This window comes from Phodopus roborovskii, unplaced genomic scaffold (assembly GCF_943737965.1).
Source record: "Phodopus roborovskii unplaced genomic scaffold, PHOROB, whole genome shotgun sequence".
In the NCBI taxonomy this organism is placed as follows: domain Eukaryota; kingdom Metazoa; phylum Chordata; class Mammalia; order Rodentia; family Cricetidae; genus Phodopus; species Phodopus roborovskii.
In genome coordinates this window covers 1,625,556-1,642,112 of record NW_026125489.1, presented here as the reverse complement: position 1 = coordinate 1,642,112, position 16,557 = coordinate 1,625,556, and the positions used below count along the sequence as shown (strand labels likewise).

The following is a 16,557-nucleotide window of genomic DNA, read 5'->3' as shown; positions in this document are numbered from 1 at the left end:
TTTGGGAACATGCTGCACACAGCCATGAAATTTAGATCTGTACCCAGGGAGAGATTAGGGAGGGGTGTCTCTGGATGTCTCTCCCCACCTCCCCCTGCCTGCCTCCCCCTGCCTCCTCCACGCCTTCTCCACTGAGCTGAGGCTGGATCTCTTGCAGCCTCCATCGCTAGGCAGCTCACGGGTCCAAGTAATCACGCTGGCAGGGACCTGATTAACTACCCTTCCTGCCTGCAGATTAATCTCTCTCTCCCTCTCTCTCTCTCTCCCTCTCTCTCTCTCCCTCTCTCTCCCTCTCTCTCTCTCTCTTTCTCCCCCTCCCCCCCACCCCTCTCTGAGCCCAAGCCCCAGCTTTGGCACACCCTGCTCTGGGCTGCAGTGGGCCCCGGGCAGCAGAGGCTAGAGCCTGTCCTGTCGGGGCTGTGTGGGGCTGGAGGCCACAGCTCGGGCTCTGGCTAGCCTCCCACTCCCCAGATGACAACTCCAACCTTGACTTCTCAGAATCGGAAGATCTTGTCTGGCTGGGCGTGGGTGATGACCTGAGCCTGATCGCCCCCGCTCTCCACCTCATCTACTGCTCCCAGGGCCCAAATTGTCGTCACTTTCCCGGTGAAGTGTCTGGCCATTTTCAGAAGCAATTTCAGGAGAAAATGCAGCTGCTGCTCACAAGCCTGCTCTTCTTTACCCAGGGCTGAGCGAGCCGCCCGCTCCCCGGTGGGGGATGGGGAGGGCTAACTGGGTCTCCATTCTTCCTTGTTGATGGGTGCCGGTTCAAGGATGGGTGGGGCTCACCACCCTCTCCCGCCTCCCCCTGCCTCCTTTCCTCTCTTCTGGAGCCCAGGGTCCTGAAGTCCCAAGCGCTCCTCTTTTGTGCCTATGGGTTTCCCACCTACGGAGAAGGGCTGAAATAGACTTTCACCGTAGGACTCTGTTTTTGTCATGGGTTCTGCACCAACCTGCATCACCACAGCCAGCACTCTCAACCTCTAAGGGCCACAAGCTCTCCTGGACCACCCTGGCTCCCCCCACTGAGGAGCCACTCAAGGGCCTCCTGTCTCAATCCAGCTCTAAAACAGTCCGGGCTCAGCCACGTGCCCCCTGTACCCTCAGGGCCTCTTCCTAGCTCTCGATGCAGGTTCCGGCTGACAGAGAACTGCCGTCCTGTCCTTCTCTGTCCAGTGTCACTCACACAGGGCCACCCCACCCCCTCCTCAGCATCTCTCCAAGATACGGAGGAGTCTGCTGCTGAGCACATGCTGGGCAAGCACACAGCTTTGTGTCCCTAGAGAACGGCCATCTAACCCATCTCACCTCTGTACAACTGATTGCACATACATACAGTGGAGTCAGGGATGCCGCTCCAGGCCCTGGAGTTCATGTCTTCTTGATGGAGACAGCATCCGAGATGTGCCTCAAATAAAGAAGAAACACGCACGAAACCTCGATAGATAGGTCTGTAGCAGCTCTCCACAGCTGCGACAGACTGTCATTGGGATATGATTTGTGGGCCAAGTGAAGCTGCCTGGCTCAGCTCCTAACAGCTCCCTCCTTCATCCCCTCTCTGACTTGGGTCAGCATCAGCCCTTTCAAGTCTTTGCTAATCCTAGAGATCAAGGGTGATCAGCTCCCTCCCAGCCTGGCATCCTCTGTGAGATACAGCATCATCAAAGGACATTATTCATGGTGGGACCTTTGCAGAACCCCTGCTTCCCTGGCGTCAGGGCTCGGGGCTGGGGGGCTCGGGGATGGCGATGCTGTGTTGGGGGAGGGGTTGACAGAGCTGGGGCCACTGGGCTTTTGGTCCTCAGCTTTTGAACTCATCTGCCCTGCACACACAGCCTAACTCCCTTGGCCTTCTGTCTTTAGATCGTTGCAGATCGGAGAGGAGGAGGAGAAGGAGTCATCTAGGCTAGGTCCGATAAGAAACAGTACCTGGGCTTCTCGAATGAACATGCTATGCCATTTGCATGTAAACAGCCTGCCACTTCTATTCCTCTTCCCACCGAAAGTTCACAGCTCTGGGAGCTGGTCCATGTTCTTTGCACACACAGCCCTGCAATTAACTGGGCAACGAGAAGCTTTTAATGAGGTCCCATTAGCCTCTCCTATCGTAAAGAGACGTTGATACCCAGCTGCTACCCACATTCTGGGGTGGACAAGGGGCCCTGTGCAGCCAGTGACTTTCTATCACTATATGACTCAAGTCACAGGGTATGTGGGGAGGGGAGAAATGTGGGCCCCATTAATGCCAGAGGTGTTCCTGTTTGGGAGTAGAAATTTACAAAATCAAAACAACAAAACAAAAAAATCCTCTGGCTTTCTTTTTCAGATTTTTTTTTTTTTTGTGTGTGTGGGGGGGTGTTGAGACAGGGTTTCTCTGTGTACTCCTGGCTGTCCTGAAACTCCCTTTGTAAACCAGGCTGGCCTTGAATTCACAAAGATCCACCTGCCTCTGCCTCCCAAATGCTGGGATTAAAGGCGTGCGCCACCATTGTCTGGATCCTTTTTCATAAATTTTTATTGAGCATCTATGATATACCAATGCTATAGGGCAAGGAATACCATATAACAAAAACCCTTGTCTTTGCGATGCTTAGTAGAGCTGGTATATTTGACAAAGACAAGAAATAAAATATAAGTGATAAAATATCAGCATGTTGGATATAAGTGCTGGAAGACGAGAGTAGGGGGTACAGGGTGGAAGTAACTTCAAGTGCGGGGATTGGAAGAGTCTGTGGTAAAGAGGGGGTGCAGAATACCTTCTCTTCATCCTAAGATGTAAAAGGGTTGAAGTTTCCAAATCTCTGAGACTCAGAAAGATGGTCCTCTGTGCCTTAGGGAAGAGCGAATGGTTTCCCTCAAAGGTCAACATGCAAAGGTAGAGAAAAAAGAGATTTAGCCGGCAGGTGGTGGCAGGCGGATCTCTGTGAGTTCGAGGTCAGCCTGGTTTACAGAGTGAGTTCCAGGCCAGCCAGAGGTGTTACACAGGGAAACCCTGTCTTCAAACAAACAAACAAACAAACAAACAGAGAGATTTGGAATAAGAAGAACCTGATTGCTGTGTATACTGGAGCAAGTCACTGAACCTCTCTGGCCTCAGTTTCCTAATCAGAAAATGGGTACATTTCTTATTTCTATTGTGAAGGTGAGGAATATCTAATCTTACTGCATATCTAAGCTCCTGATACGTGTATCCACACCCTGTGGCCAGGTCCCAGTTGCCACTTTCCCAGTGTGTTATTGGCCTTCTCTGAGTTCTAATTCTGACCCTGGCTCTCGTCTCCCGTCTCTCCGTCCTGGGCTAAGAAACTATAGAAAAGACCCTCATCTGTGTGGGATATAAACAAGGGCTGGAAGGGTCAGAGAAGATGTCTGCACTTTGAGAAAAATAAGAGATGAACGTTGCTAAGCAGAGCAAGGTGAGGACAGGACGGGCATGGTCATGCTGTTCGTTCATTTCCTTCTCCCTGAAGCAGGAGGGATGGAGGGTAGAGCTCCAGCATGAGGCAGCTGAGGCAGCCGATTCAGCCAGGAAGGAAAAGGGTGTGGATATGGGGGTCACCAAGGCTGGGGGGGTCTCAGTCTTCAGTCCAGCATCCCTGCATCTCCACTGGGGTGAGGACCAGAAGAGACAGCTTCCACTGGGAGGGACAGGGCAGAAGGAGCCAGCTCATCCCCAGTCTTCAAGTGGGGCCTCCGCCCCAGCTGTCAGAGACACCTGTGTGAGCTGCTCCAGGCCGGTTGTCAAGCTTGGAGGTTTAAAGGGAGAGGAGCTGGTGAGTTATGAGGAAAAGGTCCAGGAGTCACACCTACTGAGCTAGACCTGCCGTGCAATTTTGTGAGAAATCACATACAACGGCATTCCTTAGAGTGCCTGCCTTGGGTGCCTTTGGAAAGCGGGCTGCTGGACAACTGTAGCTCGCTGCTGGTCCTGTGTGTGTGTGTGTGTGTGTGTGTGTGTGTGTGTGTGTGTGTGCGTGCGTGAGCCTGCGTGTCTGGGTGTGTGACTGCAGCCTGTGTCTTCTCCCCTACCAGCTTTCCTCCTCCCCTCCAGCCACCCTGGGATTGGTGACTCTCAGCCCCTCCCCTCGGCTCCCCCAAACCCTCCCAGAACCTTTATCAGGGAGCTGGGACTGGGAAGGCAGGAGCCACCTTCCAGAGCCCCTGCACTCCAGAGCCCTCCATCTAGCTCCACAGGTAGGTTCCGGGAAGATGGTTTGGTGTGGTGGCCCCGAGGATGATGGGTGAGAACCAGAAGGGGATAAAAGAGAGGGCAGTCTCTGACCGGCAAGTAGGGTACCAGGAAGGAAAGCGAAAAAGGCCTGAGGACGGGGAGCTGTTAACGTTTGGTTTGGGGCCAGCATCAAGACTGATTCTTACATGTTAGAAAGTTTTTCTCGAAGTCTCGGGGTTATCTAGCACTGTAAGACAGTATCCGGGGTCCCCTCTCAAGCTAGGTAAAGACACAGACCAGTGCACACCCTGTGAGTCTATCATCCAGAGACACCAGCACAGGTCACTGCTCCTTGATGGGAAGATCCTGGGGAGATGTTTGATGGGGGGACCCCCCCTTCTCAAAGATGCAGCTCATTCTCTTCAGATCAGGGCTTGGATAGGGGAGGTGGAGAGCTAGCTGGGAGAGCTGGGAGAGCTGGGAGAGCGTGAAGGAGCCCACCTGCTGGTCAGGATGGCCTGCCGGGTTCCCACCAAGCTGTGTCTTCCTCCTTTTACCATTTAGACACCATGAGGAGCTCCATGCTGATCACCACCATCCTAGCGCTCAGCGTGGCTTGCAGCTTTGGGGCTGTCTGTGAGGAGTCTCAGGAACAGGTGGCGCCTGGTGGGAGGCACAGTAAGGTAAGGTGTCCCCTAACAGAGTCCAAGACTGCAGGGAGACTTGGTTCTGTCTGGAGGGAGGGAGGGAGGGAGGTCGCTGGTGGGGTTGGTAATTTTGTCTCTAAATTTCTTTAGATCTCTGGTCTTCTCCTGTTTCTGTTGTCTCCAGGGTATCTCTCTGCGTCTTGTAGATTAAGTGTACCCTAAAAAATGCTGCTGGCATTATACAGACTGAGTAGTTTGCATTGATATATTTAGGAGTTTATACATCACAACAATTAAGGAAGAGGCAGGGATTTGAGAGAGCAAGGGGCGAGTATGTGGGAGAGGGAAAAAGGACATGGGAGAAGCAATGTAGTTATATAGTAATTACAATTTTTTAAATTAAAAATGTTCAGTTTTTTTTTTTTTTTTTTTTTTTTTTTTTGTTGAGGATGCTATGGGTAAGTTGGCCACATAAGTTCTCTGTGGTCTGGCTCAGTTCCGTCTCTTGGCAAGGGATAGCTCTCCCTCAACAGAGCCAGATGCAGGCAGAGTTTCTCCCCCAAGTGGCCCTCTGCTGTTTCATCTGTGAGCTACACATGTTCTTTTAGTTTCAAGACGCAGGTACCGCCCCCACCCTCTGCTTACCCACCTCCCACAGTCTCTGGCGTGTCTAAAGCCCCAAGGCTTTCCCTCCTCTCCTCTCCCTTGCCTACCTCCAGCCTCTGCTTTGTCAGACGAGTAAAACAGAAATCGAAAAATGAGCCAGGGTGAGCCTGGGTCCCCAAAGTTCCTCTAAGAAAAAGAATAGGACTTGTCAGGATCGGTGGGGTGGGGGGAGCGCAGGGAGGAAGTCTTTTCAGGGTTTTGAGTTGACAGCAGTTACAAATGCTTTTAAGATGATTACAGGTGGGACTTATTACAAATTCAGCGTGCGAAGCCTTCTGCCTCTCCAGCTCCGATCTGCTTAGCATCTCATTACAGGAGGTGGGCTGAGTATTTGAACAATTTGGAAAAAGTGGCTTCTGGAAAGCTATGAGCTGGGCAGAGAGGGAGGGAGGAAGAGAGAGAGAGAGAGAGAGAGAGAGAGAGAGAGAGAGAGAGAGAGAATACAGAGAGAGAGAATACAGAGAGAGAGAGAGAGAGCAGTACACACACACACACACAGAGAGAGTATACAGAGAGAGCAGTACACACACACACACATACACACATGGAGGGAGGGAGAGAGAGAGAGAGAGAGAGAGAGAGAGAGAGAGAGAGAGAGACATGCTCTTGCTCGCCAGGGCAGCTGTGCAGGCAGCAACAGTTGCACCAGATCCAAGCAAAACCCCCTGCTCAGTGAGTGTCAAGTACAGGCTGGGCCTTGTGTGGCCAGGGCGGTAGGACTGTCTGGGTTCTTCAGAGATAAGCCTGCTACAGCACCTAGGACACCCAGAAACCCCTCTGCCTCTCTTGGTCAACAAAAGAGACCGTCTCTCTCCGCAACGTCTGTGAGGATGAGATGGGGGGGTACCCTGGGGGTCCACTGCAGCCCAAGGACACTAGAATTCTGGTACAACTGAGATTCAGGTAGCCATCTTCTAGCAGTCAACAGCAGCATCTCTCTGGGGCTCTGGCATGTACCCACCAACCCTGCTGTGCTCAAGTTGCTAGGGAGAGGGAGAGGGAGAGGGAGAGGGAGACAGACAGACAGACAGACAGACAGACAGACAGACAGACAGACAGAGAGAGGATGGTCAGCGCTCTCTTGGAGCAGCAGCGGCTCTGGAATCTGGGGCTCTGTTGGTAGAGTAGAAGAAATGCCATGCTGAGCAGGCAGCCTTTCCGAAATTCTAGATGGAGGGTAGATGGAGGGTAGAACGGGGTGAGGAAGACAAAAGCTAGAAGCAGAAAGCTACAGAGACAGGGGAGGAGAGCCAACAGCACAGAGTAGGGAATCTCACATCTGCCCTGCTGCTCACTGCCACCTGACCCCAGGACCGAGTCCTGCCCGTGAGCACAGGCTAGAGGACACTTGCTGTGTGATGGGCCTCTGTGGGGCGTGAGGGACTCAGGGCTCACTCCGTGGACTGGCTGCGTCTCTAGCAAGCTGGTTTCTAAACCTGTGGCTTTGTCACTGAGAGGTGGCATGAAGTGGGTGGGGGGGTTGCAGGAGACAACCACCCTTGGCCTTGGGAGACAGCATGACCAGCATCCCAGGGAGGCAGTCTGAGGCCACCAGGCCAGCCATCCAGAAGCTTCCACATGGTTTCACCAAGCACATGAACACCATGGGGTCACATTGAGATTCAGGTCGTACCCAGGTTAAAGGTAGGAGTCTGTGTTTCTAACTCCCTCCAGAGCTGAGGCTCCCGGGTCCATACATCACACTCCACACACACACACACACACACACACACACACACACACACACTCTTCTCTTCCAGGGTAAACCAGAAGAAATCCTGGGGGAATGGGGTGTTGGGTTCAGCTGTGGTGGGTTTGGGGCAAGGCTGTCTTGCGCAGGAAGAGAGCGGATGGGTTTGGGCCTTGTCCCTCAGCTCTCTGTCCCTCTCCCCTACAAGGACTCTGACCTCTACCAGCTGCCGCAGTCCCTGCTGCGGAGACTCTACGACAGCCGCTCCGTCTCTCTGGAAGGGTTGCTGAAGGTGCTGAGCAAGGCCAGCATGGGTAAGAAGGGGCAAGGGGCATCGTCCCAAAGATTAGAGTGGCCAGGGAAACCCCTTCAGCAGGGAGGGAGGTGGGGTGTCCTAGTGAGTTGGTGAGTGAAGGAGGGGGCTGTGATTTGAATCCCTCCCTAATTACTACTTCCCCACACTCTGCGCTTGGCTTCATAGGACCAAAGGAGACATCGCTTCCGCAGAAACGTGAGTAGCTTCTCCCTTATCTGTGCTGACCTTTGGCCCAGCATCCCACGGGCATGCAGCCGGCAGGCCAGTTTTACTGACCTCATCTCAGCTGGTGTGGACAGTATACCAGCTGCAATTGCTTAGCCAGCCTTTCTGAGTGGGAGTTGGCACCAGGGAAGGAGAGAGAGCAGGTGTGAAGGCCATGGGAGGGTGTCCCGTCCCTCCCTGGTTGGTCACTGGGACCCGGGGGCTCTCCTGAGGGCATGGAGAGTCTAAACCAAGCACCTGCTGCGGAAGAAAACTGATGAAATGTGGGCCCGAGTGCTGGGAGAGGGGTGGACAGAGAAATCGGGCAGATAATACACGAGCCAGCTGTGGGGTTCAGGCTCCAATGAGATAAAGAGGAGCCAGATGTGCCGACACACCACCTTTGTAATTCCAGAACTCAGAGGTGAAGAGAGGGGAGATGGAGAGCACAAGGCTAGCCTGGGCTACGCCGCAAGTTCCAGGGCAGGGTAGCATACTTAGACCTTGTAGAGAGAGACACAGAGAGAGTTCCAGACATCTTGACAACACTGGCCTTTTTCTTGCAGGCGACATGCATGATTTCTTTGTGGGACTCATGGGCAAGAGGAACAACCAGCCAGGTAGGGTACACCCAGGGGGAAGGTCTGGGTACTGCCGAGGCTCTGTCAGAAGTGTCTCCCAATTTTTGCCCTCAGTGGGGCTGAGAGAGGGAGAGAAGGTTCTACCCTCCCCATCTTCCCAGCTCTGTCCTCCAGAGCTGTCTTTCACAGACAGCTCTCCACTGATTTGAAGAATCCCTCCTGACACATGTTTACTCCACCCCAGACACCCCCACTGATGTGGTTGAAGAGAATACCTCCAGCTTTGGCACCCTGAAATAGGCCCCCGGCACAGAATAAGGTAAAGCACGGTTGGCTGGAGGGGTGAGGCGTGAGGGGGAAAGGGGGGGAACAACCGTCAGCTGTGGTTTCCACAGAGGCTACCAATGCACAGCACACACCTTTGACTTAAAACACAGACACACCACCAGTGTCCAGCACAGGGAGTATCAACCGCAGTGATGCTCAGAAATACACGCTCTCTCTCTCTCTCTCTCTCTCTCTCTCTCTCTCTCTCTCTCTCTCTCTCTCTCTCCCTCTCTCCCTCTCTCTCCCTCTCTCTCTCTCTCTCTCTCCCGTGCCATGGACCCTGCCGATTGCTGAGCAGACAGAGAGGTGTGGTAGGAAGCAGGGAGAGAGAGGTCCTGTGGGGCTTTCTCCAGTGGTCAGCTGGTGTTTTTGGACACTGTCGTCTTGTGATCTGTTCAAAAGATGGTGAGATCGTCTTCCGGTCACTGTAGGTCCGACTCACAGCTCCAAGTGTTTGCCTCTCAAGTAGGCTGAGCTGTGCTGAGTTACAGTGTCAGAATGCAGTCAGTACAATTACAATTTAGGAAGAGATTCAGGGAAGCTAAAAGTCTGGAAATAGCCGGAAACCACATCTTAGCCTCCCAGCACGGCAGAATGTATTAGAACTGGACCTAAATTCAATTCTGGACCTGCCTTTCTCTAGCTGTGTCCCCTTAGCCAAGCGACTTAACACTGAGCCTCAGTTTCCCCATCTGGAATAGAAGGATGGTGACAGCTTGGAAGCTGAGCACTGGGGAGGGCGGATGGAGAATTTCCTCTTGTCCCCCTGGCTGGCTTTTGTCTGACTGATGAGAGACATCTAGGCCAGACCTCAGGGATGAGTGGGCTGTGAGATTCCTCACTTGTCCACTAGTGTGAAAGCCCTTCAGGGAAGTCTAGTCAAAGCACAGAAATTTCTGCCTTGATGCAGCTGTCTACCCACACATGGCAACGGCCAGGCCACTCAATTGATGCCTTCCTTTTTGCTGGCTTCTAAAGGGAAGGAAGTCCAGGAGTGAAGGGGGCCTGGGAAGCCTCTGCAATCTACACAGGCTCCTTCCCCTCTCCCCTTGTTCCGGAATTCACAGTTGCAGGCCTCAGGGTGGTCAGTCTGAGACCCAAGGATCTGACCCTTGATACCACCTGTTCATGGCTCCCTCGGACCAGGGACTGGGTCCAGTCTCCCATCTACTGTTGGGTGAGAGGGCACAAAGGGTTATAATAACTGTAACTTGCTGATTACATGGTGTTTACCATATCATTTTGCTCTCATTAGATGGTTATTTCAGTCCTGCCGATGGCCAGATAATTATACGGGTAGCTCTATATCTGGGTGACATACTCTCCTCCAGTGTTATGCATTGGCCATAAAGATAATTGCAGTGCAATTTTGCCATAGTATTTTATACAAATGGTAAATGCAAGTGTGGAAATCTGCTTTTAATATTTGCTGGCGAATCCAAGTTCTTTCAGAGGGACTGAGCCAGTAATTGCAGCCTTTCTAATCTCACCACCGAGGGTATTCTAAACCTGTTAGGTGCCAGGCAGAGGGGACATGTGGTCCCCAGGGGCTAGCATTTAAAGGCAATTAGAGGAAGCGGATCAACACGGATGACTGCAATCATCCGACTTCATTCAGACGAAGCTACTGGAAACAGAAGCAGCTCAGAGCCTGTCTGGGAAGGACTTGGTTAAGCAGGGGGGCACCAGCCACTGTGGATGGGCTGTGTCTGTGTCAGCCTCCTGGGTGACAGGAATCTGTCACTTCACTGTTCTGCATGCACTCCACAGAGCATGACACAGCGTTTAGCACACGGTGGAAGGGGCAGGCACCTGCTGCCAGCTGTCAGCCCCCCAGCCCAACGGCTGCTGGACAAAGGGAGGGAAGCTTTCCCTTCTGCAGAGGCAGCCATCCCTTGTCCCCTCGGTGGGTGGGACAGTGGGCGGGACAGTGGGCGTTTTTGTAGGACACAGATGTGGTTTTAAAGCTTTTACTTTTGTCTTTAGCACTCCACTTCTGGACCCCGGATTGCATCATCAGGATATCATCTCTGTGCCAATCCCAGAGCATGCTCCCCTGACTCCCTTTCTATATCCCAAGCTTGTACCATCCTCCGTTTGACTCCCTCTCCTGCTCAGCATGGGAGCTGCATATGAATAATTTCAATCCCTTGGGCACTGTGGTTTCTGTAGTTTCCTGCATTAAAAATACAAAAATACAATGTCTCCTCTTCAACGACAGTTGTTTCCCCCCCCCCCACAAAGGCGTGATGTGAGGGACTGGTTGATAAATGAATAGGTTTTTCCAGACATACACACATGCAAAAAGATGATACAAGGTGGTTCAGCGGGTAAAAGGGCTTGCCACACAGGCCTGATTACCCGAGTTCCATCCCTGGAATCCACTGTGGAAGGAGAGAATGAAGTCTCAAAGATGTCCTCTGATTTCCCTATACCACATTGTGCCATTGCATGGACCCCTACACGGGGGGGGGGGGGGGAGACACGGACACAAGGCTAAAATTTAAACAAAAACACTACACGCGATAATTAGACACATCTTTATTTTGAACACATACGAGTTGTTCTGATAAAATCCTAAACAATTCTTCACACAATTAATGGATTTGTGACTAAAAGAATACACACCGGTGTGGCGGCATACCCTGTGACCGAAGTGTTGTGGATTATTATTTTAACCAGGCAGAGGCGCGTCAGATTTGCTCACGCTGCAGAGTATCACTTTAACTGTGCAAAGGTGTGTCAGAATTGCTCACGCTGCAGAGTATCACTTTAACTGTGCAAAGGTGTGTCAGATTTGCTCACGCTGCAGCGTATCACTTTAACTGTGCAAAGGTGTGTCAGATTTGCTCATGCTGCAGAGTATCACTTTAACTGTGCAAAGGTGTGTCAGATTTGCTCACGCTGCAGAGTATCACTTTAACTGTGCAAAGGTGTGTCAGATTTGCTTACGCCGCATTTGTTTAATTAATGGAAAGCTGGTTTACCATGTCTGTATAAGGTCCCTGATTGATCTAATAATGAGCTGAATGGCCAATAGCTGGGAAGAGAAAGGATGGGCGGGACTGGGAAGCAGAGAATAAATAGAGGAAAGGGGGAGGAGAGAAAAAGGGATCCAGTGGGGTATGATGCCGGGCTGCTAGCTAGGTATACTGAGGCTGTGAAAGAACGACACAGAAAGAAGATAAAATGACCCAAGGCAAACGTAGGTGAACAGGAACAGAACGGAGCTGAACAGGAACAGAACGGAGCCTAAGCTAGGAAGGGCATGCAAAACTAGTTAAGTCTGTGTCGTGATTTGGGAGCTGGTTGGAGACCCAAAAGAAAAAGCCAGGTGCCCCCCCCAGGACTGAGTCTAGGCCACAAGGGGGGAAACCTCTCCCATGTGGATAGTTTGTAATAGTAAAGGACTTCATAGTTCAGCTTCAGAACGAAAGGAAACAGACCTTTTGAAAGGTTTGCTTGTGTTTCTGGGCGAGACCTGGGAAAATTCAGCCAGCAACTGCTGAATAGGGGGCTGTGTAAAGACTTTTCCCTGCTCTGCAAATGTTAGGGAGGCTTCTAGCAGATGGGGGATGAGATGGTAACCATTGCCAGAGTGGCTGTTCCCTCCCAGTTCCTTCTGATTGTCGCGGTCTACGGCCAGAGCAGCTGTGATCTTCACCTCCTGAGGCTGCCTTATTAACATTCCCTCGGGAAAGGAGGTGGAAGGCTAAGGAATTCGTGTTCCTCCCCAAGGATAGGAAGAAATAAATGGCAAGGGACCTCGTGTAGTTCCTTCTAGTGCAGCTACCTGGAAGCTGGCCGGGATTAAGTTTTCATGAGTGTTGCTCATGCTGGGGTTGGGGGGTAGGGGGGTGTAAGGGGGCATTCCTTCAACATAGCTACCTAAGTAGCCTGCTCCTGGAAGCAACCTGAAATTCCAAACTCATAGGTTCACCAAGCTGACCTTCAGATATGATTGTCTTTGTTCTGATGTTAACCTCCTTATCTGAGACCAATTAAAAATTGCCCCCCCAAAGACCCCACAAGTCCCACTCTGGCGGGGTTATGGACAAGCAAACAGCTTTATGGAGTTGGGGTGGAGGGTACACAGGGAGGTTACTAAAGAGGCCAAAAGAAAGGCAATGTCTTCAGTATTAACTGGCTGTAGTCTTAGAAAAGGCAATCAATATCAAAGATTCTTCCTCTGCACTGTCCAATACCAGCCCTTTCAATACTAGCATAGGAGACCCCAGAATGTGGCCTTATACGTCATGGCTGTGGGTGTCTTTTAGTCTGATGTGCTAACGATCACAGCCCCACTGATCCAAAGCGGTGGCTCTGTACCCAATGGAACATCAAGGGAAATCCCGGAGCTCTCGGTCATCACCTGGTGCTGAGTCGTTGTGCACCTGGGCAGGAGAAACGCAAAGATGAAGCTCAGGGCCAGGTGCCCTACATCTCTTTCACCTTAGGGAAAGTTCTAGTTTCCAGCTGGGTCTCCTTTCGACCCACCGACAGCTGTTCAGTGTAGGTGAGGAGAGAGAGAAAGCTCCCACTCACAGGTCAAAAAGTGACAAGATTGAGGATGAGAGACACTGAGGACGTCTGTGACAACCTCTCCCTCGAAAGAGAAATAGTCTTGATGGGTGGCCATTGGGAAGGGATCGGGCCCTTGAGGGTTGAGAAGTTTCTGCACCATGATAAGTCTCTCCACCATGCAGCAATCCAAATCAGACCAAGTCAAACCAAATTAGAAAAAGCTCAAATTTGCCAGGTGGCAGTAGCGCACGCCATTATGCTCAGCACTCTGGAGACAGAGGCAGGAGGATCTCTGTGAGTTTGAGGCCAGACTGGCCTACCAAGTGAATGCCAGGACTGTTACACAGAGAAATCCTGTCTTGGAAAAAAAAAAAAAAAGAAAAGAAAGAAAAAAGAAAAAGCCCAGGTTTAATGAATACAACACTCCCAGATTACTTTCTAGCCCTCCAGAGAGGAGAAAGAAAACTGGGGGGGGCAGTTTAAATATCTTGTGGGGGGTGGTCTTGAGCATCTCTGAGGGGAAGGGGGGGTCATCGTTTGGCAGCTTTCTGAGATGCAGTAGGCTTTGGAGAGATGGGGAGCAAGACTTGGAGTGAAGCTTCCAGCAGAACATCCCAGACTCTTCAGTATGGGATTAAGCTTCCCTCAGAACAAGGGTGTGGTGTGATGGAGATGATGGAAGGGGAGCTCTTCGCAATTAGCTTCTGTTCTTAGCTTCTAGTTCAGCATGTGGAGAGGGGAGAACTCTTTGAGGGACTGGCCACATTCTGATGAGTATATGGGCATTGCGGATTGCATGTGGTCCAATTTTTTTGGGGGGGGGATAGGGAGAAGGTGGTGGGAGGGTGGACCTGGGAAAAAGGGGAAGTGAGTGTGATTGAGATGAATATTATGTTGCAAAAAAAAAAAACCCAAAAAATATGTTAAAAAAATAAAAGAATGAAAAAAAAAAAAAAAGGAACCCTACTCCAGATTCTAGAGCCATTAGAGCCATTGCCTAGAAGTCATCCATTTGACCTTTCACCATGAACTTTCTCCAGGGTATTTGAGACACAGTTGCAGGGCCTGGGAGAATTTCTTAGGGCTGTCAAAGCTGCAAGAATTCTGCTCAAACCTGGCATGAATCCTGAGCTGCTACAATTGTCTGCTGAGTGGGACATAAATGCAGAGAGGTTGCTCTCTGGTGGGGCAGGCAAATATTACAGCGCCAGGTATCACAGGAAAAATCAGTCTATCTAAAACCAGTCTTTACCCCTCTCTCCACCCCTTTCTTTCCTTACTGTGTAGCCTAGGCTGACCTCAAATTCCCCAAATCCTCCTGCCTTCCGAGCACTGGGGTGGGGTGGGGTGTGATACTACATCCATCTTCTCAGATTCCTATTTACTGCACTTAGACAAGCAAGACAGGATCGAGATACTCTTCTTCCTGTTACAAAGAGGTTGACGTCTACAGAGATCCAATCCTTGTACTAAATTCCAGGTCCCCTTTCCCCTTGTAGCTTTGTGCACATGCATCAATGTGATTGTGTGGTGATTTCCTTTTAACAGCACTAGACAGTAAGTAGTATACACTTTGGTCCACACCTTCCAGGAGGCTTGCTGGCTCCATACTCTAACGATGACTAATGCAACTTGGTGAGATCTTGGGAGACCTGTGCCTGTGTCTAGACTCATGCTTGAGCTCTGGGGGGCTGCCTTGCCCAGGCTGGGAGCTGTACCCGTTGTTGGAATATAGCATCAACCTTCAAGTACCTCTTCATTGCAGACCAAAGTGAAATCCCCTCCCTGTACTATAAGAACAGGTTTCATGGCTGTTGTGTGAACTTTTGTGAGAGACAGATGCCTGTTCACCCCAGATAAGTCACCAACGGCAGACCAAAGAAATAACTCCACCCAAGTCTGGCTTGGTTAGTGAATGGGGGAAATAAATAAATAAATAAAAGGAAACATAACTGCTCCCAGGTATGGTGGAGGAGGAGGGTTATTGTAGATAAAAAGGGAGACATAGCCCGAGGTGGGGACATCTGGGAGAGTCCAGAGTGGACATGACCAGACTGAGCTGGGCCATGTAAGGGGGAGGGGGAGGGGGACATTGAGAGGAGAGCAGAACACAGTGTCGCAGCCGGGAGGTACAGAGAGTGGGTAACCAAAATGGCTGGATTATATAGGGAAGGCCCCTGGTCTGGAAAGTTCAGGGTGGGGGGGTATGCCAGCCAGGAGAGCTCTGAGACAGGTAGGGGCTGAGGGATGCTGGGAGGACCAGGCATCCAAAGTGGAATCCAGTGCCTTCGTTGGTATGTTAAGTTGGCAGCTCATCCATTTGTCCCGGGGTGAAAGCTAAATTTGTAAATTAACTAGGAGCCGGAGTGAGAGGGATTCTTTATAGGCAAATGGGAAACTAACAAGTATTGATGTTTAATAAGGATCAGGAGAAACAAATAGGCCGAATAGATGTTTATTCGGGGAGAAATAACTCACAACATAGACAGATGAACACCAGCAGGTTCCTGGTCCCAAGGATGCCTCCGGAAGTGCTCCTGTCCCCTCACAGCAAGCAAGACAGCTCTCCGAGCCCCCTCCTCAGCCTTAGTTCCTTCCCCCCACCCCCACCCCCCACCCCCCCCCACCCCCACCCCCGTCACGACCGGCCCTGTCTCCACCCCCAATGGGCGTGGTCTATGCCACAGGTGCGGACAAGGTGAATGTCTCACTACAAGCAAGGAAATGGCTCAGCTCTCAACTGCTCACGAACCCTCAGGAAAGTGGATGTCCTCCACGCCAGCAACCAGTAACTGCCCATGCCCACTAGTTTCTTGTCAGTTTGTTGTCACAAGCTAGGGTCACCTGAGAGAAGAGATGCTCAATTGAGAAAAACGCCTCCAAGAGACCAGGCTAGGGGGCAGCCTGTGGGAATATTTTTTAATTGAAGATCTATGTGCCCAGTGTTAGGAAAAAAGCATAATGGGTTGGTGTTGGGAAACTTGAGTGCTTGTCCCTTACAGCGCTCTTCCTCCCCACCCAGCTGGAGAACTCCCGTGCTCGCAAGGTTGAGCAAACTAGGTTGTTCTCAGAAACTTCTGGTGTGCAGTGCCGGTGCTTTGACCCCAGGTGTGGGTGGTGCATGATTCCTCCTACGCTTAGCCCGTCCCCTGGCTTGGGTACATTAGCCCATCACTCTCTGTAATAAAAGGCGGCAGCTTTTGGCAAGTGTTTCAGTACGGACACCCTCCGCAGGCTCGGTACTCGGCCCCCGTGTGCGGCAGGTGTGTGGTCCCTGTCCCCGTTCCTGTCCAGCGGTGCAGTGGGTGATGGACGGCAGGCATATGGGAACAGAGCTCACACTGGAAGTTTTATTGAGGGGGAAAGTAAGAAAATAAGGGAAGGAAAGAGAAAAGAGGTAACGAGAGACAAACAGAGGACAAAAGAGAAGG

General features: G+C 51.4%; 1 protein-coding gene across 1 annotated transcript; it reads left to right on the top strand.

Moving 5' to 3' along the window:
- Nucleotides 1-4,740: 4,740 nt before the first annotated feature.
- Nucleotides 4,741-8,575, top strand: Tac3 (tachykinin precursor 3). Its single transcript, XM_051176340.1, has 5 exons — nt 4,741-4,854; nt 7,383-7,488; nt 7,656-7,685; nt 8,261-8,314; nt 8,520-8,575. The coding sequence occupies exons 1-5, from the start codon at nt 4,741-4,743 to the stop codon at nt 8,573-8,575; spliced, it is 360 nt and encodes a 119-aa protein (XP_051032297.1).
- Nucleotides 8,576-16,557: the final 7,982 nt, after the last annotated feature.